Source organism: Anolis sagrei, chromosome 2 (genome assembly GCF_037176765.1).
Source record: "Anolis sagrei isolate rAnoSag1 chromosome 2, rAnoSag1.mat, whole genome shotgun sequence".
Classification (NCBI taxonomy): domain Eukaryota; kingdom Metazoa; phylum Chordata; class Lepidosauria; order Squamata; family Dactyloidae; genus Anolis; species Anolis sagrei.
The window spans coordinates 277,819,259-277,846,179 of NC_090022.1; the positions used below are offsets into that span (position 1 = coordinate 277,819,259).

General features: G+C 39.5%; 2 protein-coding genes across 3 annotated transcripts in view; both read left to right on the forward strand.

The window, feature by feature from the left end:
- The window catches only part of DAB2 (DAB adaptor protein 2), a 63,826-nt gene extending 44,597 nt beyond the window's left edge, over positions 1-19,229 (forward strand). Inside the window, exons 7-15 of one of the 2 annotated variants that reach the window (XM_060761422.2) lie at positions 170-193; positions 346-393; positions 636-698; positions 3,565-4,179; positions 6,018-6,174; positions 12,332-12,874; positions 16,137-16,249; positions 16,726-16,800; positions 18,088-19,229. In XM_060761422.2, the coding sequence (XP_060617405.2) occupies positions 170-193; positions 346-393; positions 636-698; positions 3,565-4,179; positions 6,018-6,174; positions 12,332-12,874; positions 16,137-16,249; positions 16,726-16,791 (1,629 nt within the window). In that variant the 3' untranslated portion in view covers positions 16,792-16,800; positions 18,088-19,229. The remainder of the gene's footprint in view (positions 1-169; positions 194-345; positions 394-635; positions 699-3,564; positions 4,180-6,017; positions 6,175-12,331; positions 12,875-16,136; positions 16,250-16,725; positions 16,801-18,087) is intronic. The other variant, XM_060761423.2, reaches the window with a different exon arrangement.
- Positions 19,230-22,116: 2,887 nt separating this feature from the next.
- LOC132766943 (complement component C9-like) overlaps positions 22,117-26,921 on the forward strand; it is a 36,212-nt gene continuing 31,407 nt past the window's right edge. The window contains exon 1 of the mRNA XM_060761421.2: positions 22,117-25,540. Coding sequence (XP_060617404.2) covers positions 25,347-25,540 — 194 coding nt within the window. The 5' untranslated portion in view covers positions 22,117-25,346. The remainder of the gene's footprint in view (positions 25,541-26,921) is intronic.

Here is a 26,921-nt window from a genome sequence, read left to right on the forward strand (position 1 = left end):
GCATTTTGCTGTCAGCGAAACAGTATCTGTCTTAATTCTTGGGAAAATAAATAAGTAGTAGGTGATGGAAAAATCTACAAGGTACTTAAGCCAGTCAGAGCAGACAATAGTCTGATTTGACATAAAACAGCTTCCTATGAGTAATAGAAGTGTAACTTCTCTTTTTCAGAATGAAGAGGCCAATAAAATTGAGGTAAGAAACAAGTTCTTGTCATCTAACAGCCTTCATTACAATTACTACTTCCAAACATTGTGAAACAGTAAATGCTTTCTTGTTACATGTTTTATAAATTTGAGAAGGCAGCAGCTGAGTCTTAATCCTGACTTGATTTTGTTCTCTTTCAGAATGGTAGTGATGAGACATCTTCTGATCAAGCTGGCAAAATAAAGCTGGTACGTACAGGTTTCTGATCTGAATAGCCAGTTAAGATATCTAAATAGCCATTGGGCTGGAAGAAATCACATTACTTGAGCAAACTCAGGCTGAACTAATGCAGCAAGATAAACCAGACTACTGCAGATATTCAGGTTTTTCAAGAGTTCATGACCATGCTGTAGCTTAGACTCCAATGACTTTGACGTTGTAGGCCAATGTGTATGCAATCATAATGTCTTGCATATCTTCCTCTTTAAAGGCTGTTGACCAGATGGATCTGTTTGGAGACATGTCTACTCCTCCAGACTTGAACAGTCCCACAGTGAGTAGTAAAAGACTATGACTTTCGGGTTTCATATCTGGAGAACACAAGTGTTTTGAATAACACTTGTGTAGGGTGGGTTCAGAAGAGCATATGTGGGTTCATTTGTTGGATCTTCCCATGGATATATTTGAAGCCAATATCATCCCCATCTTCTTAAGGTTTATGACAGTGAAGACCAGTTTTTCCAAAAAAAATATCGAAAAACAATGCCCATAATTTAGTAGTTGAGTAGTTTATTTGGCTTAAATCCTACTATTAGTCACAACTTGAGTAAATTCAATGAATTAATTGTTCAGTGGTGAATGTAAGCTCCATTGGGTCTCTAGCTGAGATGGTTTAATTGACTGTAGGACTTTAGAGGTATAGGAACTGATTCTTAAGTGGTTATCCTGAAAAGATCAAGGAAGGGTGCCCAGAACAATTGACCTTTCACATTTGTGGGTTTATCTTTTGTGGATGTGATTAATATGTTCTCTCTATGCCCTCCAACTCTGTGGCCAACATTCAGAAGAAGTTGAACCTAGTCATTCTGGAGATTCCTCTAGAGCAGTGTTTCTCAAACTGTGCTCCTCCAGGTGTTTTGGACTTCAGCTTCCAGAAATCCCAGCCAACTTACCAACTGTTAGGAATTGTTGGAGATGAAGTTGAAAACATCTGGAAGAGCACAGTTTGAGAAACTCTGTTCTAGAGAAAATACATTTCCAAGAAGTGTTCTCTCTATAGTGCAATTCTATAGAGTCAGCCTGGTAGATCTCGAGATTCCTAGAGGAAGTGCTTTGTGAGGTTAAAAAAATGTTTTTAAATTCATATTTCTTCCACTTTCACAGGGGTCCTGTGCCCCTAACCCACACAAAAGGATTTCAGATCTAGAGGAATACCAGATCCAAAGGCAAAACAGCCTTATTCTGGAAATGGTAAAACTGAAGCAGGATTTGTCTGAAGGAACTGTTATCTCCTTGCCAAATATTCATTTGCAGTTTGAATTTGGAAGGATGCAAACAGAAGGCAGCAGGTCTCCATTTCAAAAATGGATAAGCATTTTTCTTGAGCTCTCCATAACACCTTGAATGAGAAGCAGAACTAGGGTGTAATTTGTCACACCAGATGGTTTTTCCAGGAAATCTGAAAGAATATCTGTGTTAGGTCCATGCTTAGAAAATGTCAGGTGTCCATGCCCTGCTGCTTCTGTCATTGAATGCTTTACATTTGTCATCTTCCCCTGTCCTATTACATTTTCTTTAAGCAGAAAACAGTCTTAAACCATTTTTCATTCATCATTACTCCATGGCCTCTGCACCCATTCTTGTGAAATGTTGTAGGTTTCTCTTGGTTTGCATTTAAATTGCTTTCCAAAATACAGATGAGAGGTTAATTGTCCCTTTCCCAGATGCCTAAAGTTTTGGACCCAGTCCGTCTGCAGTTTTGCAAGTTGGATAACTTAGTCCACCTCTATGCCACAAATCAGTTTCACAGCGGTTGTTCCCTAAATTTTGGGATAAGCATATACTTTTCCTTTTTTAACTGCTGCACTGAGTCAAGGAGCCAATTTTCTGTCTGTTGGTCTGTCTGTATCAAACACATTTTTTAAAAAAATGCAAGAACCTAACTTAAAATAGCCACAAATTCACTTCTGGATTTGAAGGATTGTTTCTGATGCTAAATAATGTAGATGTGTCCTGTAACTAGTTAAAAAGGCAATTTGCAACTCCTGGTGGCTTCCAGGAGAAATGACTAACTTTTTTCTTTTGGACCAGAAAAATGACATCTGTGTGAGTCTGAAAGAGCTGAGCGTTGCAAAACAGCCTTGATGGGGCCACATACCAGCTCAGAACTACATATATCCCACCCTTGTTATACCCGTTGCTCTCATACCAAGCATAGTATCTGTTCTTCTAAAATCTGTTGAGTAGGACCTCTCAAAATGGACAACTGCTCCTGTTTTATAAGTTATAGGTACACCTACTATATCTGCCAATTTAGGTTATCTTCACAAGAAGAAAAAATATTAATAGCTGCTGAAGGTTTTCTGTGGGAGGTATTAAAATTTGGATTTCCAAATCAGGCATTGAATTTGGACCTGATTCTGGCTGAGCTATTTTCTTAACTGGAGTGTGAAGCAACACTTGTGCTTTTTATTTACTCCTAGTAATTAATGTAGATTGACTACTAAAGGTCTGGGTTGGCATCTCCAAATACTTGTGATGGGTTTGGAATTTTAAGCAAAAGTATAGTGTCCTTCCAGAGCAGGCATGGGCAAACTTTGTCCCTCCAGGTGTTATGGACAACTCCCAGAAATCCCAGCCAGCTTACCGGCAGAGGGTCAAAGTTTATTTATTTAAAAGTTTTGTATACTGACCTTCTCACCTCTCTTGAGGGACTCAGACCGGTTTCCATGTTTGCCCATGACGGTAGAGGCTTTTGTAAAGTAAGGATCAGGTAAAAAGCTTGAAATAGAAAGCATGAAGAACCCAGTAATCGTCATGACATCACCCTTTCCCCATGGCCTGGCTTGCCAGTCAAATGATCCTGGAAAGATTACAGCTCCTTAAGCAACCATTTTGGCCAAAGTGTAGCTCTTCTGGTATTGTTAGACTGCAGTTCATAGCATTCCTCCTCAATGACTATCTTGGCTAGTTCTGATAGGAGTTGCAGACTAGCATGACCTGGAGAGCTGCAGTTTGCCCATCCCTACCATAATGTAACTGTCAGATAGCAAAATGTTTATAAGTCATAGGTAGTGTTTTCAAAAACCATGTTTCCTCACAAGTCTGCTTGCTTATCGTTTTTAATCAATGAGCACATGAAATGACTTGCACATGTCTAAATAACTCTTCTGCTAATCTGTCTTTCCCAAACCTAACAGGAGGAGCATAAAGAGGTCCTGTTAGTGGATTTAAACTCTGAAATTGAGGTCCCTCCAGCTTCTCTCAAAGGGGAGGAACTTTTCTTGAATGACATCACACCTTCCTTACCACTGTCAAAGCCACAGCCATCTTTCTTGCCCGAAAATGCTTTCTCTGCAAACCTCAGCTTCTTTCCTACGCCCAATCCTGACCCTTTCCGCGACGATCCTTTCACGCATCCTGACCAATTGGCACAGCCCTCACTTGATTCTCCTCTCAAATCTCCCAATCAGAAGATGGGGAACAGTTATGTAAATGGGGATGTAGATTACTTTGGGAAACAGTTTGACCAGATCTCTAACCGAACTGGGAAGCATGACAATCAGGCCAGCCAGTGGCCTCTTGAGACGAAGCCTGTCCAGCTTCCAAATGGGATACCTGAGAGAGAACAGAATGGTTTCACTGCCAAATCCCCACTAAATGTCTTCGTGGAGAGCTCTTCCAAAGGATTACCAGTGCAAAATGGATTACGGCTAGACTCCGATAGCACCATCCATTTGACGGCGCATGACTCTATAACTATTAGCCCACCTCCACAAAGTACCAAGCCAGGAAGAGGAAGGAGGACTGTTAAGGTGAACATTGGTGCACGCACTCATTGGTGACATGCATGCTTTGTACTTGGACTAGGTGATGGGATTTCCCAACCCCTTCTCAATGAAAGCTTTGCTGGCAGAGAAATACATTGCCTGCAGCTGTAAAGCTGGAGGTGATGATTACTGTAAGCTTTACTGTGTGGCTTAGCTGTTTGTGTGCATCAATTGTCCTTCTTTCCTAAACTTAACTTTCTCTCTCCTAATGCTGCCATGTTTCTGTAATTTGGTAAGTAAGTTATTCAACTCATAATGTTGTAGTTGACTATATCTTTGGGAGCAAAAGCAGTTGTTTTAGTATAGCTTCCTAGAAGTAGGAAAATGAAGTTATATTAACTTATGTGCTTCATATATATGAAGAGAGACAGAATTCTTAAGTCTAAGGACTACACAATAAAGCATGCATAAGATACTCAGAACTAAGATTGAAGACAGATTTGATATTGGACGCTGTATACTATAATGTTGGTCATGTTGTATAAACATGTGCTAATATTCCTACAAGCAATTCCATATCTCAATCAAGAGTATAATATTCAGGGGCTCGCTCAACCAAAGAGGTTTTAAAGAAGACATTCAGACAAAAATGTGTGTAGTGCAGTTCTTCCATAGTGATTAACAATTATTAAGACCAACCACAAACTGCAGTATAAGTCTAAAGAGAAAGTACTGTACAGTTGACCCTTTATATCTAATGATTCAGCCATCCACATTTTACAATCTCCCCCCCCCCCCCCAAAAAAAAAAAGAATGAAAGTTCCACATATTGTGGTATCCATGGGGGGCAGGTGTCCTGGCACTAACCTGAGTTAATACCTAGTGCACACTGTATAATAAAGATATAGCAGACAAAACACAGGTAACAGGTGATCTATCTGCCTAAATATTGCTGCTGTACAACATGCTGTAACAGAAGACATGCTAATTTAGGATGAAGTTCCACAAGATGAAAGTCCTTTTGTGTCTTCATCCAAGCTTCAACCATGTTAAGGACATAGGAAGGCCTCTCTAACAGAACTTTGACACAAGCGGTCTGGAATGAATGAGGCACCCTTTAGGTTATTTTGGACCTCAACCACTTAGGCCTTCAACATTTTTCATCAACTCTTTGAAATGTGCCCAGAAACACACTGGCGTCTAGTACAGCTGTTGCAGGAGAGGTGTAAACACCCCAAGCAAATCTCACTTCTGCATTTTAGACCAACAGGAAGACTACTCAAGAGTAGTTTAGATATACCCTAGTCTTGCACCCTTGAGGCCAAGTCTGCCCTCAAGCAGGAATCATTTTGTACCCCACAAACTAGGTAAAATAATTGAACCTATTGCTGCCACTTGAAACCTTTAGGTACAAATCTGAGCACAGAAACGTCTGTGTCCCCAACCCAGCATGGCTGATTTTTTGGACAGGATTGCCACATCCAAAATGAATTATTGATTCCAGAATTTGTCTCCTGGCTGAGAGTCTCTCTGGGTCCTTCTACACAGCTCTATATCCCAAAATATCAAGGTAGAAAATCCCACACTATCTGAATGTGGACTCAGATAACCTAGTTCAAAGCAGATATTGTGGGATTTTCTGGCTTGATATTCTGGGATATAGGGCTGTGTAGAAGGGCCCCTCAGTCACTCGATGGATTTCGCTTAGCTGCTCATAATGTCTAGAATCTACATCAAAATGCAAGAAAACAGATTGAGAGTGGAAAGGCATGAGGTAGCTTAGTACCAGTAGAATCTAACCACCTGTGGAAAATCATTATTTTCATTATCATTGTCATTATTCTATAGCTGTTCTAATAGGATCCTTTTTCTTATCTTTCCAGAATTCAGCCAATGACTTGTTTGGCTCTGACATCTTTGCTCCTGAACCGGCCCCAACAAGCACTCTGACCTCAGTAGCACAGCCAGCGCTGGTACAAACTAACCCTCTAGACCTCTTCAAGACTAGTGCTCCCGCAGCAGCTCCCATGCCTGTACTAGGTTAGTAAGGACTGTACATAGCTGTTGACTCGAAATGGCATTGGGTGAACAGCTTTACAACCCTGGTTTACAGGATTATTTTGTAAATGTATACAAATCACAAGCTGTTTCTTCCACACATCTTGAGGTGTACAAATCCACTTGATAGGAAATTATGTAAGCAGGAACTTCTGCTTGCTGTGACACCCAGTACAACTCCAACATAGCATAACTTGAATGTAAGTATGCAATGTGAATTTACACTATGCAACCACTGCATGGATCTCTGCCATGGGCTGCATATTTCCTTTCCCATCAGCTTTGGACTGCCTGTTTTATCTATCTTTTCATTGCTGTTTCATTGCATTCATCTCCTTAATTGTCTTTTTAGTTCTCTACAACTTGGCTTACTTTATCTCTGTAAAGTGACTGCTGGAAATTGTAGTATAATGACAAGAATTTCTGTTAAGGGGCTAGTCGACAACACCTGTTGCTCCTTCGCAATGGAATCAATCACAGCTTTTCTGAGTGGTGATGAGACTATTGCCCCCTGGTTTATCAAGGGCATTGATTATGGTATGCTGTTACAAACTTGTCATAGATGAGATGATAGTATAGGTTCTGTCGAGCACAACTTAGGCTCTATCGTTAGTGCAGGTCCAGCAGGAGAGGTGTCCTGAACACCATTTTGTCTAGTTGTATTGAACTAGTTCAACTGCTGAAAAGGAAGAACAAGATGTTTACTTGCTTTTAGGTGATCACTGTATGCTTGCCTTTTGTCCTTCATTGATTATTTTATTTCATGAAATCCATCTGGCTGGACCAGGAGATTTTTAGGTCATCTTTATAGACTGAGGATGTGCCATGCTCTCAAAAAAAAAAAATACAGGTATTGGAGTTTTCCCTAAAAATAGCCAAACCTGATCCTATGAGATGAAAACACTACCTAAGTTGCCAACATCCTTTTCCTAGACACGGTTCTGGAGTTCGAGGCTATTGATTGACTCAAAGCATTTTAGGCTGAATTTTTTTTAATTTATCATGTCAGGGGCAACCAGACCATTGTATTACATTTCTAACAGAACAAAACAAACAGATTAAAAAAACACAAAGTTTCAAGCTTGGTAGTTGATTAAATGTCCTTTGACCAGTAGCTGGCCACTTGGACATGAGGGGACATGAGAGAAGCCTCCTCATGGGATTGCAGGACATCCGGGTGTCCCCTGGGCAACGTTTTCGTAGACACCTGATTCTCTCACTCCAGAAGCAACCAGAAACAACTTGCAGCAGGCAAGCAAGCAAGCAAAACAATCAACGGACCTTTTCAGGCTGAAATTAACTTATTTTTTTAAAATTCAGTTCAGTTTCAGGCCTTGTTTTGGAACAAACCACCTTAGTCAGACATTTGCTAGAATTTGGGTAGGGTTTGTATGTGTGTAACATTGGTGCCTCTCAGTGGATTGGTGTGTGTGTGTGTGTGTGTGTGTAAATACACACACACATACACACACCTAATTCCGGGATTCAAGATGCCTTTAAAAAGTTAAAACAGATAGATATGATAAAAAGCTCCACTAATAATGCAAAAGTTAAAATATGATTAAACTATCATTAGAATCAAAAGCAATTTAAAGCATAGCTTTAAAAAATACAATGAACATGGTTTTCAATACCGTTAACCATAGAATCCTGCTGGGCAGACTGTGTGACTTTGTATACGCAGCACTGAATTGCCATTGTTTGCCTTCTACTTAAATGGCTAGTTCCATAAAGGAGTGCCGTGGGATTATTGTTCTGCTGCATGGCAATTATACTGTTGGGATGCACAAGACCGTATTTTATTCTCTGACCTTTAAAGAACTGCATAAAAAGCAAGGAAAGGTTATCCAAGGATCAGGTTCAACCACCATAGATATGCAGATCAAAGCCAGTTCTACATTTTGAGGTGAAGCAGGCAACAACCTGAATCACTGCTAAAGTGGCATAGATTAGTCCAAACCAGGAGAGCTAAAAGTGGATGTCAAGTGGATGATTCAATGTATTGTCGAAGGCTTTCATGGCCGGAATCACTGGGTTGTTGTAGGTTTTTCCGGGCTATATGGCCATGTTCTGGAGGCAATTTTTCTCCTGACGTTTCGCCTGCATCTATGGCAAGCATCCTCAGAGGTAGGATGAGGATGCTTGCCATAGAGGCAAGTGAAATGTCGGGAGAAAAATTGCCTCCAGAACATGGCCATATAACCCGGAAAAACTTACAACAACCAAGTGGATGATTGTTCCATGTATGCCAGTACCTTTCCATCTACCTTAAAGAACAAAGATGTTATCATCTAGGTTCTTTGAAGAAGTATCTCCTCCCGTAATTCATAAGACTTGGAGAGTGCAACACCACCTAGCTATCCAGTATAACCCCAGCATAGAATATCCTGAGTGTAACTATGGGGTGTGAATTACACTATGCAACTACTACATGAGCTACATAGACAACTAGTCGCACAACCAAGTCCCTGACTCCTGCCCCACCAAGAAAATGTGTTCAGACAGAAAACATAGGACTACACACACAAAAACACTAATAAGCATACTTCCACTCAGAGCATACAAGCAAATAGCCTTACCCAACAGACACAATAGTCTCCACAATAGTTGGGAGAATTAACCCAACAGATTTAAGCTCACTTTATGCTATCTATTCCACCACACACACATAAAACACCCCTGTTGGCTTTCCCTGTTTGCCCAGATCCTATTCACCAAGTGACTAGAGCATCTTTGCTTGGAAACAACTCTAACTCTTCTTTCCATTCCCACCTGTGATCGTGAGTGTCCACAAGAGGGAGCTTTTTATGGCACTCTGCTTGTGGAAAGTTCTCAGATACGTTTTCCGACTATATGGATTATAGCTATCTCAGCATTCACTGTTTGCCATATCTTCAGATCTCTGCATTGCTTGATTGTTGCTGCCAATTTTTCAATAGTTTTTGGGGGGGGTTTTTGCTCTCTTTTTCAACACACACATAGACACAGAGAGAGAAAGAGTTCAAAACAAGCCTAGACTTCACTTTTAGACCTCTGTTTACTAAGTGGATGAAAAAAGTAATAAACCTTTTTTAAAATGTAGTTCCTAACAATATTTGTAAATAACCTGAATGGGACAACTGCCTGTCAGCCACACCTCGCAGGTTCTTAAATAGACTTCTTAATTTGGCTTCATCATTTTGGCCTCTCGCAGGTGAGCTCTTCACACCTATCAACTTTCTACACTCTGATGGTCAAGCTCTGTAAGTCCGAGGATCAATTTTTAGCATCAGGACTCACTACAGGCTGTACCAACTCCTGAAATGGGTTTTCCACATATCTCTCTTGCAAATACTGTCTAGATTCTTATGTAGCAATCCCTTGTTGGTTACGGAATGCTGAAGATTGTGACTTAGCAGAGCCAAAATGCCTTGTAGAGCTTTAGTCAGAGTGAGACAGTTAAGCACTTGACTTTGCAGGATCAAGTTCTCTGTAATCAAGACGCCAGAACAGTAAATGGTGGTCTGAGCTATCCTGAGTCCTGCAAAGCTCTCAAAAATGCCTCTAGAAAGAAATGCAAGAACTTGAGAATACTACATTCAGTGGCATGGATAACTCCAAAAATTAGAACAGCTGTTTATATGTCTCTGAAGGATCAATGTGGCTGTAGTTTCCTGGAACTACAGGGTTTAGAGCAGTTGCTAGGAGATTAAGCTTTCCTCTTAGAAAAGATCTGTATGATGGTGTACTAGAAAATAGCAAGAGGACTGTGTTGGCAAGATTGGTGCCAACCTGCCATCAAACCAGATTGAGCAGGTTCAAAAAAGATTTGGGTCCCATCTGATGGCAGATCCCAGAAAAGACTGATTAATGAAGCCTACATAGCTCATAATTCTAAAAGCACTAAGGGGAAAAAAGGAAGTGACGAATGTTAATCTGTGCAGCAGAACCTGGAAAGTTCAGTTCAAGTAGAAGGACTGTAATGACATATGGAAGCTATCCATAACTGAGTAGGGATGGGATGATGCTCTGATACCTATTACTACTCATTTGTGAAAGAGTTCAACATGTCACATTCATTCTTTTGAAAGGCAATTTTCCAACTCTATACTTGGTCAGATCTTCATAACAGTTTTGGGAAATATAAGCTTTTGAAATCATTTTGGAAAGAATCTAGATGCACATCCAAAAAATAAAAAAGCTCACCAATGGGAATATTTGAGACTTTTGGTCTGCCTTGTGAAAGTGTTTTGCACCTCCCAGACAAAAAATAATAATCTTTATATACCGCTCTATCTCCCCGAGGGAACTCAGAATGGTTCCCAGGTAAAAATAACAGAACATTCAAAGTAAAAACAACAAAACTTGGAGACTGGAACATGGATGAGAATGCTACAAGTATTACGATTCTGCACTATTTTCCTCAACATTGCAATATTCTGCCTAAAACATACTGCAATGTATATATTGGAATGAAATAAACTTAAAATGTGTTTGTTGGGAAGATATGGGAATATTTAAATACAGGCTACTCCTTTGGAAAGGTCAACTTGGATTAATGTAAAAATGTCACAGGATTGTAGAATATAGGAAGTGCACTGTAGAACACATTCAAAACAGACCCACACCGAGAACAGTGATCTGCACCCATCTTTACTTACTGTGTGATACAAGAGTGCCCTCTGGAGGCTAGCAATACTATACAGTTTGTAGTTAACTTAAAACACAACTATATATATCCATCTCCTTACATACCTCCAATAGGCCTTTTGATGATTTTTAGGAGGAACACCACTAAGAGTGTTCTGCTACAAAGGAAATGGTATGCATGTCTTATTTCAAGGTTAGCAAAAGAGCGCCTCTTCGCTTTAGCAGTTTTTGAGCAAGGAACAGGCTGGTAAGCCAAAAACATGCTGGGACCCTGGGCTGGACCTGAGAACAGAAATTCAGACCTCACCGCCAAAGGATCCCCTGGAATAAAGGCAAATAAAAAGATATCGTGGCTATTTTGCTTTGCTTTATTTGTTTTATTTGACTTATATATTTTGCCTTTTTCTACCATTCACAAGTACATTTCTTAAGTACCTAGAGTGCATTTTATTTCAGTAGATATGATAGTGCTGTGATTTCAGTTTCAAGTTTGTTGTGTGCCCTTCAAGTAATTTCTGACTAAAGGAAACCTTAGGTGGGTCTCACCCGAAGTCATGCAGTGGGTTTCCACAACTCAGTGATGAATTGAACCCTCTTCTCCAGAATCAAAGTCCAGTGTTCAAACTACTATGCAACACTGGCTCTCTGTGTTTTGAATTTTTAGTCTGCAGATTCTCAGAGTACTTCTTTTATTTGAGTTCATCAAATTATTGGTTTTCTCTGATATAGTAGTAATGTAGAAATAATTGCACATTATTCAAGTTTTTGCAGATAAAACGTCTTAATACTTCAAAACTTTTTTAAAAACCCACATGTCTGTCCATCTATTTCACCACCATTGCTTGACTTTCCCACAACAAGAACTACAGTTAGCCCTCCACATTTGCTGAAATTTGGACTGCAGGACCCCACAGAAGTAGCGAAGTCATGATTAAAAACCCTTTTGACTGAGAGAACATCGCTTCCAGCAGAGCTCTATAGTCAACTTCTGGCAAAAATTGACCATCAAGTTGCACTTGAAGGACCTAGAGATTCCTACAGAGTCTATTGAGTTGTACTTGAGGACTTAGAGATCAGACTCATAAATGTCAAATCCACAAATATGGAAGATTGATGGTAATTTGTATGCTGAGTCTTGGTTCTGAAAAAATGTCTGGATAGAATGACAGATGATAAAAAGAGGAGAAAGAACTCTGTTGGTAAAATGGTCTTTTTCATGTTGAGACAAGATGAATAATAGATCTATGGAATGTTGTTTAAAATAGATGCCAAGTGCTACTAGTGAAAAAACGTCCTTGCTATCTCTTAAAGTGTGCACCATTTTAGCAAGACTAAAAGTTACTCTTGTGTGTATTGTTGGGCCTAGTATAAACCTATTTAAAATGCAAATGGGTGGTACACTGTATATACAGCCTAAGATTAGCATCTGCAATTTTTATTTTGCTGAGGGTTCAGAGTTCTTCAATGGTAAATTTAATGTAATCTGTAAAGATATTTTTTTTCTCCACAGGTGGCCTGCCTACGGTAACTTCCCCAACACCAGCATGGGGGCCTCAACCTCCTACTTTAAACCAGCAGCTTCCGGTCTTTCCTGGATCTGTTTTAAGTTCTCAGCCAGCAAGTTTTTCTCCACCTCTTGGTTTTGGTGCTACCCCACAGGTTCCTAGCTGGAGCCAGACATCTCTAGGAGGTCCAATCCGGCCTCCAGCTCCTGACCTCTGGGGTCAGTCTGCACGTGTTTCTCCTCCTAATGCTTGGGGGCAACCATCCAGCACTGGAAACCCTTTCCAAGCCAATATATTCCCTTCCACACTGGCAGCCCAGCCACCATCTATGTTACCTTCCATATCATCGACTAGTCCTCCACTTCCTCAACTGCCTCCCAGAACTGCACCTCAGAAAGAGCAAGTCAAGAAGGAGAGTGATGCCTTCACTGCTCTGGATCCCCTTGGTGACAAAGAAATAAAGGATGTAAAGGAGATGTTCAAAGACTTCCAGTTGACAAAACCGCCAGCTGTGCCAGCAAGAAGGGGAGAGCAGCAACAACAACAAGGTCTGTTGGAAGCTTCTGGAACCTTTGTTAGTTGCTTCATTACTACAGTTGATCATGATGGCTTCAAATTTCCTTGTTCATCTACTAAACCTGGAGGGAAAGCTGTTGTGCTCCTTGACTAATCTTGAAAAGCTGACTTCTAGAATATTTTGTATACATGACAGGTATCTTAGGTGGTTTTTGAAGGAGAGAATATTCCTTAAAACTTAACTCAAAGAAATGCTTGGTTTAGTATAACGATAGCAATACCTAGCTAGCTCAATAACAACCCCCCTGGATGGATTCAAATATGATCGTTTAGCCCACTTGCTTCCAAAAATGTATGGAAGGAGGATAACTTTTTTCAGTATATAGAGTACTCAGAATTCTTGGAAATCATGATAAATACTAAAATGTAAGTGGTCTTTTCCATTGGTTTTATTTTAGTACGAAGATGGCCTGAATGTTATTATTAATCCCAACTAGAGGGGACTGATTAAATCAGTGCTTGAATTATAAATCCTACTGATTCAATGGGTTTATTCTAGTTGGGACTAACAATAGTATTTAGGCAAAGTCTAACTGGAGGCTTCATGCATGGTGGAGAGAAAAGTCTAGAAGGCATATGATGTCCTCTCCTTGCTGAAGCCAAGGAGATCAAGATCCAGGACAGCACACATATAAAAGACTAAATTGGAAATCCTATCATGAGTTCACTATAGTAGAGAGGTGGAATTACTGAAAACAAATCATAATCATTAGCATCTGAACTAGTGTAACAGCTCTCATCCTGAGAAAACGATTCCTATTTTGCTTGGGTCTTTCTGCGTCAATGCCTTCCTTCTTGACTTCTGAACTTGGCCAAAGAAAGTCTTTCTCATGGAACTCCTCCCATTTTTTTTCAGAAGTAGGGTTCATAAAATTTTACTGATTCTGTGGTTTAGGAGTGCAAGTTGAACTTAGCTATAAGTGAAAAGTAACATCAAAAGAATCCTGCTTTTAAGTGTTGTATTGTATTTAAGGAAATAGCAGCAGATTTGAAACAGATTGATTTGGAAACATTGCAGCAAAGTGTGTTTGAAGGAAAGACTACCTAAAAAGTATTTTCTCATGAATCTGGAGTAACAGCAAGTATGGTAAAACCAGTGCATGCAAGCCTAAGTGGGAAACACTGATGAAACATTTGGTATCTTGATTTAAGGATCAAGTGTTTGACTAAATCACCTGTAGGTACACCTGTTCAGTTTGTGTTAGAGTACACTATATCTAGCTCGTTGGTTGTCAACCTGGGGTCCCCAGATGTTTTTGGCCTACAACTCCCAGAAATCCCAGCCAGTTTACCAGCTGTTAGGATTTATGGGAGTTGAAGGTCAAAAACATCTGGGGACCCCAGGTTGAGAACCACTGATCTAGCTGCTTCATTAGTTTTTGGGCTCTGAATTTCTGGTATGCACAAGAACTGCATTTCTTAAACATGATACGGTTAATATCCACTTAGGATAGGCAAAGTTTCTGATACCTCAAACTCTTGGCTTTAAAAGCTCCTGGTCTCCTCCAGAGGGTTTGGGGGTGGTAATTTGAAGAGGTGTGCATTTTTCGTTAGTCCTCTTAAGTCATATCAAATTTGTTAGATTCATACATATGAGGCGATATCCGACACATGGGTGTGCCCCACGCCAAAAACTTAAGAATCAAAACTTACCCAATACTTTTTTATTTGCATTTTATAAATCTTGGAAGCCTCCCAAAGTCAATTTTATTTTCAGTGCAAGGAACCAAAGCCAAAATGGCTGCCTTTCCTCTTTAAATTAATGACCTCTCACCATGAGGAGAGGGAAAACAGGGAGAAAGCAGAGTTCGCTAGGAAAGAAAGCACGGAACTTTGAGAAATGTAGTTTGGGAAGGTGATGAGCCCTATGGCAAAGAATGAAAAAGGCCCTACCCTAAACTACATTTCCCAGAATTCTGTTCTCATCAGAAAGCCCTCATCAGGAGAGGGGAGAGATTTGTTCCTCATTAGCAGCAGCCAGCCAGAGTTCCAATATATTGTTGAATCTGCAAAGAGGAGGAATGGCTGATACTTCTAGTAAGCAAATTAGTGCTGGGCTGGGAAGAAATCCCTAAATGAATGGCCCTTGGAGTCCCATCCAACTCCAGGATTCTATGAAAATGTAGAATTGGTAAATATTGATTTCTAATGTTTAATATATGAGAGAGATTCAATAAGATAGCTGTTTTGGGGTTTGTTTGTTTTTTTAAGTTTTTGTCAAAAAAAATCGAATCCCTAAAATCAGTAGATTTTACTAATGCTCCTAATTTTGTAATGACTTGAAACATTTTTTTAAATAAATCACACATGCCTAGTAATTTGTCACACTGGAAAAAATAGAGGCCAAAGAAATGGCAAATTGGAGGTTGAAAGAAATGCAGCAAGGATGATACCAGGTATAGAGAAAAAATAATTGAGAAAAGGCTGAAGGGCTGGGCATGTTCAGAGAAGATTGAAGGGTGATATGATTGCACTCCAAATATTTCAAAAACTGTCACAAAGAAGGAGGAAGGCCTGTTCTCCGTTGCCTCAGAAGGTAGGAACTGATCCAACATTTTAAGTTACAGGAGAGTAGATTTTAATGGAACATTAGAAGAACCTTGACATTAAGGGCAGTTCAGCAATGGAACCAAATTACCTAGAGAATTAATAGGGTCTCCTTCTCTGAATGTTGTCAGAAAGAGGCTGGACCACTATCTGCTGGAGAAGTTCTGCACTGAGCAGATGATGGGCTCAATGGCTCATGATGTCCCTTCCAATTCTGATTCTGTTGTTCACTTGAACAATGTTAAATTGTTGGCTCCTAGACTATTTCTTGTCCCTGACAACTTTTCAGGAAATAAGCCAACCAATGGGTACAAATAGATGAAACATTTCATCTATTTGTACCCATTTAACGGAATCACCTGTAGGTACACCTGTTCAATTTGTGTTAGTCCATGACACATTTTGGAAAAAATTGCTAGTTCCTAACATCAGCTAGCCTTGAAAACACTGTCCTAGAAGACACAAGGGGGGTTGGAAAAACACTCCAAGAGGTACAGAGTCTAAGATGGAGATCATTCGGGTTCATAGTAGTTGCATTAAACCTTCAGAGGTTGATAGAGAGATTACCAGTTGAAGTGCATACTTGATGGCAAACATGTTTTAATTTGCAGTGTAATGTGAACTGAGTTGTTTATGGTGCTTTTTAAAAGGGTTGTTTGATAAAGGTTGTCTTCTTCTACAACACAGTGCCACCAAAGCCCATTCCCAGGCAAAATGCTGTGTCGTTTCCTAAACCTGCTGAAAGCTCATTTGAAAATCCTTTTAAGGTGGACCCTTTTGCTGCTCCCCCACAAAATGCAGTAAGTAGCATTACTTTCACACACTACATAATGTCAATGTGTATAATAACTAATATGCCCAGTATTTCTCTCTATTTAGGGGACCTGCAAAATGACTTTGTTTCAGATCAGATTCTGAGTCCCCTTGGGAAGATAGGGTGGGCTATATGGGCTGATGATGATGATGATGATTAGTGTACAGACTTGAAGATACTTCTTGAGGTATTGATGTACAGCTAATTTTCATGCATTTGTAAAGTTTTCAGCATAAATTTAAATTAGGCTAATATCCTTGGTAGAAATAGAACAAGTATTTGTATAAACATTTCTTGAGAATTGTGCTTCAACCTATATAGAATAATGAATATGAATGGTGATGGTGTTTTGCAGTGACCTGTAATTTCTGTGTCATGTTTTCTTGACAGACGAAATCTTGTGGTCCCATCCCAAGTCAAAGATTCTATAATTCTGTGATCCTCTCTCTCCTGTTTTTCTAGATTACAGTTCAGCAGCAGTTGTCTTCTGCTCCGTTTGGTGATCCTTTTGGAAACCCATTTGCATAGGCTTGATAGGTAAGTAGTTTTTAATATTGTTACAATCTAGCCTGATTTTCTTCATCTTAAACCTGACATTTTGAATCTAATATGCCAAACTTGGCATTGGAGTTCTGCCAGTGTTAAAGAGTCAACAATTTAACATTATTTGTGCCTAAATTAAAAGTGAGCAAAGCAGCTTTAAAGCCCCAAATATATGTGATTTCTTTTCTTTAAAAAAAGTTAGATAACATTCCACTATTCACCCACCATCCCAGCTGCACTCGGAGACGTGGGTTGGCATCTTGGTAGTGGAATGCTGTTTTCAAGCCAACTCCAACTGCGGTTCACCTTAAGGTCATCATATAACAGGTTTTTCTAGCAAGACATTTTTCAGGAATAGGATTTACCAAGGTCTTTAAGACTGAGAGGGTATGACCTGCCAAGAGCCACCCATATCCATGGATGATTGGAGATTCAAACCCTGGTCTCCCAGTATCCTAATCCAACACTCAAGCCACTACACTACATTGGCCCAGGAATGAGTGAGATTCTTATGTTAGTGTATGTCCTTTTTGGTTGTTGTGAGGACTGGAATTGCCTTTCAGCCTTCATCATGATCCCCACTATCATCACCCAGTATCCATCAGCTCCCTGGATAGAAAGGGAGAAGGTAGAAATAGAAGGTGCTCTTGCCTGTGTCTCTCCTTGAACGAACCAATGGACCTCAACAGATGATGCATCTGGCTACAGCGACAGAGTCAGGTGTTTCTTGCCCTCCACCCTATTTTCCACAGGCACAGAGTGGAACACAGAAGTAAGCCCAAGAGGTGAATGTCCAGCTGTAGTGCAATTTTGCATGCAGAACTCTCACATCGATGCAGATGTAATTCCCAAAGCAAAAATTACTTCCAATTAGTTTGATTTAAGAAAAAAATCACTTATCCTAGCCTGCCACATCTGGAGCCCGATGGCATGATATAGTTGCCACCCTGTATTAAATATTGTTAGATGCCATGAGATAGATGATTAAAGGTTTCAAAATGCCAGAGTGTCTTCCTCTCTCTCCCTCTCCCTCTCCCTCTCTCTATATATATACACATACAATAATAAATCATAAACTAACATTTTATTTTTTGAAATGAAATGAAACAAAGCTTACAGTAAGATGAAAAATATGTTTATTTTGGTATGCTTCCACTTCACATTGTTCCTTATTTGAAATCCTGCCTGAACAGTTGAAAGAGGGCACCTCAAGAAAAGACGTATCTTAACGTATCTCAACCCTGAGATATATTACTAACATTCTAATTCTTCCTTCATCAGAATGGAGCATAAGTGAACTGCTATGACAAGAGGATGCAAGGAATAACTGGACATCCCATTACTATCGTTGTTTTGTTCTTCCTCCAAATGCACTCTATTGAATCCTTGGATCATAGTCCTCAGAGACCAAGGAAGTAATCTTCTGGGAGACCAAACTAAACTCCTCATGCTCATCAGCCTGGATTGATTTATGTAACTGAACACACGGTGTGTCTTCACTTTCACGTCTGTCAAGGTTCAGAACTGTAAATGAATGAGAGCTTGAATATCCTCCAGGAGGGACCCACACCAATTTAAATCACCTTCACACAAGAACTTGCAGCACTGAGTCACTTAGAACGTAAAATGGTCAGATACTATTGTTGAGTCCTCTTGGTTGTATAGCAAGGTTTTGAAACTTCCAACACTCCATTTCACATCCACTTAATTTGTCAAGGTATATAAATGTCTGGATTGTTGTAAAAGAGGAAAGTATCATGTGTGGCTTCCAACAGTTGGGTTTCATGTGTAAATTATTGGCTCTAGTGCTGACATAGTCAAATGGAACTTTGGACACTGTCTTGTGGTGATTGAAATGATTTTTGTTAACACAACTAGTGTTGACCTCTAGCAATAGTCTTGTATCATAAGCAGGTCAGTACTGAGAGGACAGATAACCAAATAGTCAGGTGTTCTCTTAAAAAAAACAACTTGGTGGGTACACTGTTAGTAGTTCAAAAGCAACTGTCCTCCAATTAGTCAATCAGTTTAAATTGTGATTTTGGCAAAAGATATGGCTGGAATAATATGCAGATTGAAAATGTACCATTGAAAATAGGGCTGAGGTGTCGCCCAAATCCAAGTGTCTTTCTATTATGGAACTTAAAAAGACAAACTTGAAGGCAGTATCCTTGTTTAAATGTTTAGGTAAATTTGGAGCTCTGCTTACTAGGCAAACCCTACATCTCTAGCCATTTGTTCTAACAGACAGGCAATCTGCTCTGTACATACTGTACTGTACTTTCCTATTATGCAAAGAAAAAAGCTATCAATTTATATGTATTTGTCTCAGACTGGAAATGTACGAATTTATGAATTGTGTTACACTGTAAAAAGTAGTTGTCAAGTGTTCTGACAATTAAATGTAACTTCATTTCATGATACATGCTCTTTGAATGAAAACTGCTTTATTAAATGGGTTTTTATTTGCATATGAAGACTTGGCTTGTAGGCTAGATCCAATATACTATGGAGAAAGACAGCTATTCATGTGACTAGAATATGATTTTATAATCAAGCTAGGGTCATTGAATCATCTGATATACCGGCATGGTATTTATGGTCCCAGTGTTCTGTTATGTGATCTTTGCATTTGAAAGATCAAAACATCAACAATACAAGAAACTAGGCTTGGGCACGAATTGGTTTGAATGAAAAGATTTGTAGCATTCAATGGGGGGAGCTGAAAAGCCCAGCAAAACAGATTAAAGGAGCCAGATTTTATCAGTTACTGGAAAGGAGAGAGTTCAGTCTGCAATATACCTGACACAGGGGCTGCTGCAGAGCTCCTGGAGAAGATGGGATTATTGCAGTGTCTTTACCTCCCTCCCTGGCAGCAGCAGTGTTTGTCCATTTCTTTTTGGTTTGTCCATTTCTTTTCCTAGGCTCCTCCTCCAGAGAGGGTGCTGTTGGGAACTTGCTTTCCCAACAGCACTTGCACAGGGTGGGCATTGAAAGGTTCCTTTTGGAACATAATGAGAGTTGAAGTTTTTATCTCTCTCTGCTTCTTAGCCAATGAAAAGCTTGGTTGTGTCCATGCTCTGATTAGCAGAGAATGGACACAACTGATGACTATAATTCCCAGAACCCTCTCTTGTGGTTTGTCTTATTTAAAAAATGTTATGGTTAAAACTTCAAATAATTCTTTAAAAAATCAGTAGATTGGTGAATTGTTTTGAAACTTAGCAGGCCTACAGTTGTAAATGGGGTCTAAAACTGAGGTAGGTTTCATGCAGATAGGCTTTAAAATGACTGAGGATTGAGCCTTAAAAAATTCCTATTGTAGCCAATGGGTCAATTCTTTGCCGAATGAAAATGTCAACACCTGTTGAGTAAAGTCTCAGTAAACAGAATGAGGGGTCAGCCAAAAATGGACCCCAAAACAGGATACCTTTTGGTCAAATTGCACACCTCTAGAAGAAAGAACAAAACACAGTAAATAGCAGAAAACCGTAATGAGGTTCTCTCTCCCTCTGCAAAGACAGCAGAGAAAATACATCCTGGTCCAGATAACAAAGTTACTTAGTAGTTTCAGTGAGCGTTCCCCCTTTTCTACACTGGTACAACCATGGGCCAAACGGGTGGGCAAAATGTATTGACCTGCATCTGAACCTGTGGTGCATTCTGCATTGGAAATATATCTAAGATAGCCATATATTTTTCAAAGAAAGGAGTTGGTTAAAGGGACAGGGCTTCCCCACAGAAAGTAGATTATTTGGCAGGAAAATGCATTAGGTTTGGCCATATTGCCTGAAATCTCCCACCCCCATCGCACTTTATGAATCAATTGGGCTTTCATCTGAAACAATAAATTACACACAGAGTCTCATTAGAACCATAGAATTAGCAGAGATCACAAGGGCTATCAATTCCAATCCCCTTCCATGTAGGAATTCACAACCAAAGCAATCTTGACAAATGGTCATCCAGCTTCTGTTTAAAAATCTCCAGGGAAGAAGACTGCACCACACACCAAGATGAATTGCTTTCTCCCTTACCATGAGATGTAATAAGAGAGAACTCACTCTGGCCACACCCCAAAGTCCATGGTTTCAGATTCTTTGACTATATTCTCTTATCACTTCATCTTTATCTCTTTCTAAAGATCTGAATAGCCATGCAAATTGTCTAATATCTTGTACATTCAAACTTCCTCAGGCTAGAAAAACAATGGAATGTTATTTCTATCACTATTTTTGCAAATAGAGACTTCTACCAAATCTATTTTGACATATATTTCACTGGAAGTGAAAATACTTTACGAAGTAGAGTTGGTAGGTGCCTCTGTTTACAAGAGTAGTGGTAGAAATAACATTCTGCCCACCTTCCCACACTATTCTTCTGCACTATTCTTCTTTTCCAAGTGGCACTCCATATTCATAGTTTTTTTTAAGCATAGTCACTTGTACTACTTGTTGAAAGGAATTTTGAAAAGGATTTTGTGCATTTCTGAAAAGCTGGAGCTTCATCTGCCTCAAATACGTTAATACTGCTACTTTTGTTTCTCATGTAGCTGCTTTCTTTGTGTGTCTTTTGACAGGTGTCAGATGGGAAAGTAACACAGCTTCAGTGGCCATCAAACCTACATATTTATATTTCCTGTTCTCAATTAGATCCTTAAAACATATGCCAGACGAACTCTTGAGTCACAGAAGTTAACAAGAGGCAGCAATAAATCTCTTTCCACCTGGATGAGACAGGCTTTGAAGGCAACGTTTTGTGTATTTCTGAAACCAAGGAAACTGTTAGTTCTAAAGCCATGATTGATATCAAGAATGAAGTGGATGAGGGTGAATTAATTAAAGCTTAATTTTAGACAATACCAAGGTGATGCTAGTCAGTAAGAAGTGAAGCAATTTGTGTTGGAAGCACGAACAATCCCCAAGAAAAAAATAGTGTTGAATTGGAGGTGCCCTCTCAGCTTTTAGGGTGGTGATGCATCTTCTATGAGCTAAAAAAAGTAGCCCCTTCATCCCACAATAACATAAGTCTAGTGTTCAGTCCTGGCATTGTTTCTGTTCAACTTGGAGCAACTGCAGGTAGAACTGTGGTTAAATCTAAAGTGAATTTACTGTTACCATAGGTGTAGATCCATCATTTCCCTTGTTGGATCCTGACCCTGAATGCTCAAATTTCTGTGACTACTCAGTTTGCGGCAATAGAAGTAAACTAGGATATAGAGGGAAGTGAAAGAGAAAAAAATGAGGAATTATAAAAACAGCTAAAATGAGAGATTAATTAGGGCTGTCTTTAACACACCAGGACAGTTGGAGAGTATGCAATTAATTCTTCATTACATCTGTATGATTGTATCTATGTAAATCACATATTCTGTTTAGCATCCCACTTATAGTGTTATTCAGATGCACTTTTTTCCTTTTATTATCTTTGGATCACACCTTTCTCAGTTCCATTTTGTCCCTATATGTAAATCAAAACTCAGTGGTTGATGAACATTTGCACTTCCCAAATGTTTTGCCACAGACCTTGGTTTAGAAAATGTTACAATGCAGTCAAATGTGTATGGAACATATATTTAGAAATGCACATTTGGAGATAAAATGGGGTTGGAACCAAATGTAACTATGTTCAGAGCAGAACCACTGAAATCAATAGAATTTTAATCATGCGTTTACACTAAGCATGACTAAATCGTTGGTCATCCCTATCATTAGGTGGAATGAAAGAGGTGGACTTCTTAGGCAGAATATATTGGCGGGACAAAAGGTACATCTACACTGACCACTTAGGTTCATGTGAAACTGGCAAAGAAGGGAGCAGTTTCAATATGCAGATGATTAGATGGAGAGTCCTGGAAATGTTTTGAGGCTGAATTGTGCTTATATGCACCACAGAGGCTGGCCTTGAACTATTTCCAGGATCTGTAAAATCTGCAGCTTCATTGTCATGGAGCAATTGCTAGGTTTTAAACCACCCTCCACAGTAAAGCATATGTGTAGATCACTGCATCTTTTAATTGCTTTCACCGTGTGATCTGGTTTACATAAAGAATCCTAATACCTGGATTATCATGTTGTGGTAGGGGGGCTGTGTGTTCCAGTGAACCTATGAGAGAAGCTGTCAGAGTTGTGTATACTCAGAGGGATCTCTCATAGTGGTGGGGCCATAGAGGAGGAAACATATGGTACATATTACAATGGCTGTGAAGGTAGAACATCCTGTGTGTCCTCCATGATGACATGACGGCAACAGTCTTGGATAGCACTGGCTCCCAAAGAGACCTATTTAAGGTGAGATCAGGGATGCACTATTGCCCTTATTTTCCATCTTCATAGCTATGATTCTATTCCTTGTTGATGGGAAGCTTCCTACCAGAGTGGGAATTACATATCAAACAGATGGCAAGCTCTTTAAGCTCAGCATGCTGAAAGCCAAAAATAAGGTCACAACATCTTCTGTTATAGAATTCCATAACACCTTTATAGAAGCATATGAAAAACTTGGAGACTCACTGAACATTGAGAAAAGTGAAGTACTTTATCAGCAGGAACCAATCAATCTCTCTGCAGTGCCAGTAATAAAACTTAATGGTGGAACTCTAGAAAACATCAACCATTTTAGCTACTTTGGCAGCCACCTCTCCATGCTGGAATACTACACCATCTGAGCTCTGCAAGCACAGCATTTTTTCCAATGAAACAGAGAGTTTGACGATCAGACATTTGTAGAGCTACCAAGATGCTTGTTTATAATACTATTGTCCTTCCAAGACTATTGTATGCATGCAAGACATGGACAATCTACAAATGTCACTCTCAACTTCTGAAATGATTCCATCAACATTGCCTTCAAAAAAACCTTCTGGAAATCCCTTGTCAGCAAAATAGATTTAAAGATGGCTTATAGCTAAGTGGCACTTAAGTGGCATGAACACACACAACTGGGAAGCCTTGGTCCTAAAGCATTCTACTGGAGATCAGCTGTTACCAACAGTGCTTTGGAAGAAAAGAGAAATGTGTCAAGAGGAAGATACATCAAGAAAACCTTTCTTGGGACAACCTTCCATCTGGAAATCTATGTCCTCATTGTGAAATACCATGCAGATCCTTAATAGTTCCCTACTTAGAAATCCACCATCGAGACTCTATTCTTGGTAGACAATCATACTTGACTATGAGTGATCACCTATGATGATGACTAATACATATTAAGGGCTCTATTTTGAAGTGCCCCCCCCAACTTTGGTTACCTTGGTTTAAAGCCCTTAATGTATGCTGCAGCACATGTTCAAGGCACTGCACTGCAAGTGGTTAGTATGAGAAGCTGTTCCACAACATGGGCCATTTTGTGCAGATGTCCGAGCTATTCTAGGAGTAGCAACATAATGGAGAATGGAGCAGCACAACAAATGTGCTAATCGAATTTTGGCCTTGCAACATTGAGGAGAAAAACTAATCTGCTACATTTTTATACAGTTATTCAAGCAACACACATGCAAAAGAAAGTTTGCTCATAAAAAATCTTTGGAAGATGGTGACCAAATAAAAAGCTATTGTTTGAAATTCCACATCGGCTACTTAGTTCGATCTGTGTACACTGTAGAATTACTTAAAGTTCATACTACTTTAACTGCCAATGCTTAATACTAACCAGGCCCAAACCTACTTAGCTTCCAAAATCAGACAAGATTGGGCATGACAATGCTTAATACTATGTAATCCCGGGATTTTAATTTGAAGAGGCACCAGCAGAGAACATGGAAGATCTTGTAAAATTACAGCTCCCATGATTCCATAGCATTGAGCTGTGACAGTTAAAGTAATAAAGTAGTATATGCATTCTAAGTTATCTCTCCTGACCTACTCTCGCCCACCTAAAACATTAGTAGCCAGATTCAGCAAAGGTGATCTGTTCAGTTTCCTGAACTGGCCACAAGCAAACTAATATTTCTGAACCACTTCCTACCAGCAAGTAAGGCTATGACAGGACTTGAGAAAGGTATCCTGCTTCTGATTGTCACAGCCTCATTCACTGATATGAGTGGATTGGAAACATCATTGAGTAGTACTGAAGTTACAGACTTGCAATCTAGAGTTACAGATCTCAAACTGTTTTGCGTTCAGTAAGACTACAGAGTCCAAGGAGGAAGATGTTTTTACATTCTACTCCCTGAAGAGCCTATGTTTTCCTAGAAACATCATAACCAACTTCCAGAACGCTAATGCTGATTCAGCTGAAAGAGTGGCTATGGATAAGCAGTCGATGGAGAGTGCCCCTTACATGCCTTACTTCATGTGTTTTTCTAGTGAAAATAGCTATTGCTGGGTGTTTGTTTTTTTCCCTCTGTTTCCTTGTTTGAAACACAAAGAGACTATTATTATTTTCTTGACTGCTTGTTATTTGCATAATGTTCAAAGGCTTGTTTTTTTTTCCTCCTTCCATTTATCTGTAAATGCCATGGACTTCCCAGTTTCAACATAGTCAACAAACTTCAGCACACTTCCTGAAAGCTACAACAGTTGGCTTGCCCTACCTCTGGTATGCTTTTGTTTGTTTTTCTAGTAATAAATATCAAAAGGGATGTATTTAAAGCCATCAGTGTCGGTATTACTAGCTTTCCCTATATTTCCATTGATATACTCATCAGGAATTGTACCATGTCTACATTCTTGCTTCTAACAGGGGTGATCTTCATTTTTGGAATAAATAGCTTTGTTTTAACAGAAAATATAAGGTAAGTTTTTTTTTTTAAGTCAGCCACCTTTTGTATGAAAGCTTTCTTGCATTTTTTAACATTCTGGGGGTTTTTGGTTTTGAAATCTAAGGGGCTTGAAGATGGAAGCTTCAAGAGTCATTGCTATCAAACCAAATGGAATTTGTAAACCATAGTGGGATGGAATAGACCAGGCATGGGCATATTTGGCCCTCTGGGGGTTTTGGCCTTCAACTCTCATAAATATCAACAAGCTTACCGGCTGTTAGGAATTGTGTGAGTTGAAGTCCAAAACACCTGGAGGGCCAAAGTTTGTCCATGCCTAGAATAGACTATTGGATGTTTGCCTCATCCAACACCATCTGTTAGGTTATTATATAGTGTATCTAGTTAGGTCAATAGCTTACAGCGATGAAAGCACTTGTTTGCTATAAGGCCTCCATGACCTTGGATTCTGTCCTCGTGGATTCAACGGTTCACAGCTTGAAAATCTTTTTAAAACTCCCCCAAGCAAAGCTTGATTTTACCATTGTATCTAAGGGACACCATATTACTGTGTCATTGTATATATAGTCAGCCCTTCACATGTGTGCATTTAACTTTTATGGGTTTGATTATTTTCAGATTTGATTAATATGGTGTCTCTAGGAATTTATTCAGCATGACTCTGTTTATTCCGTGAGACTCTGATCAACACCTGCTAGGAATTGACCATAACATTGTGCTGGAGGACTTAGAGATTCCTAAAGGAAACGCCATTCTAATATTGATTTTTTTCCCACTTTTGTGGGGCTAATGCAGCCCTAACCTCAGCACACGTGGACGAATGGTTGTAATGGGACTTTAGCATCTATGGATTTGCATATCACTGGAGATTCTTGGAACCAAATTCCCTGTGGATACTTCAGATTGGTTTGTTCTCTATTCAAAATTTCTTCAAAGGGTATTTGTCACTGCTTTCCTCTTAGGCAGAAGAAGTGTGACTTTCTCTCACTAAACCACTACATCTTAGTAGCTCTCACATGTGGTGAATGCCCTTCTACTTCACCATCATTGTCATCATCAAGCTAATGTTCAATGCATCATTTACATAGCTGCACAACAGTGACTAAATAATACACAAACTTTGTGCTATAAAATGCCTAGAAAATCTTGTTGGACTACTCACACACTCAAACAACATTACATTTCCCAGTTGAAGCAGTGGAGGTTCCTTGGTATTTTTTTTTAAATTACATAGCAGTTCCATGAAGGACATAGTTTTAAAATCATTTCTCTTTGTCACAATTCAACAAGCCTTCTCTTTCAAAGCTTCAGTTTGGGTCAAGAAGGACACTAATATGAGCTCCAGTGTAGGATTTTGCAGTCATGTAAAGGTAACGGTTTCACCTTAACATTAAGT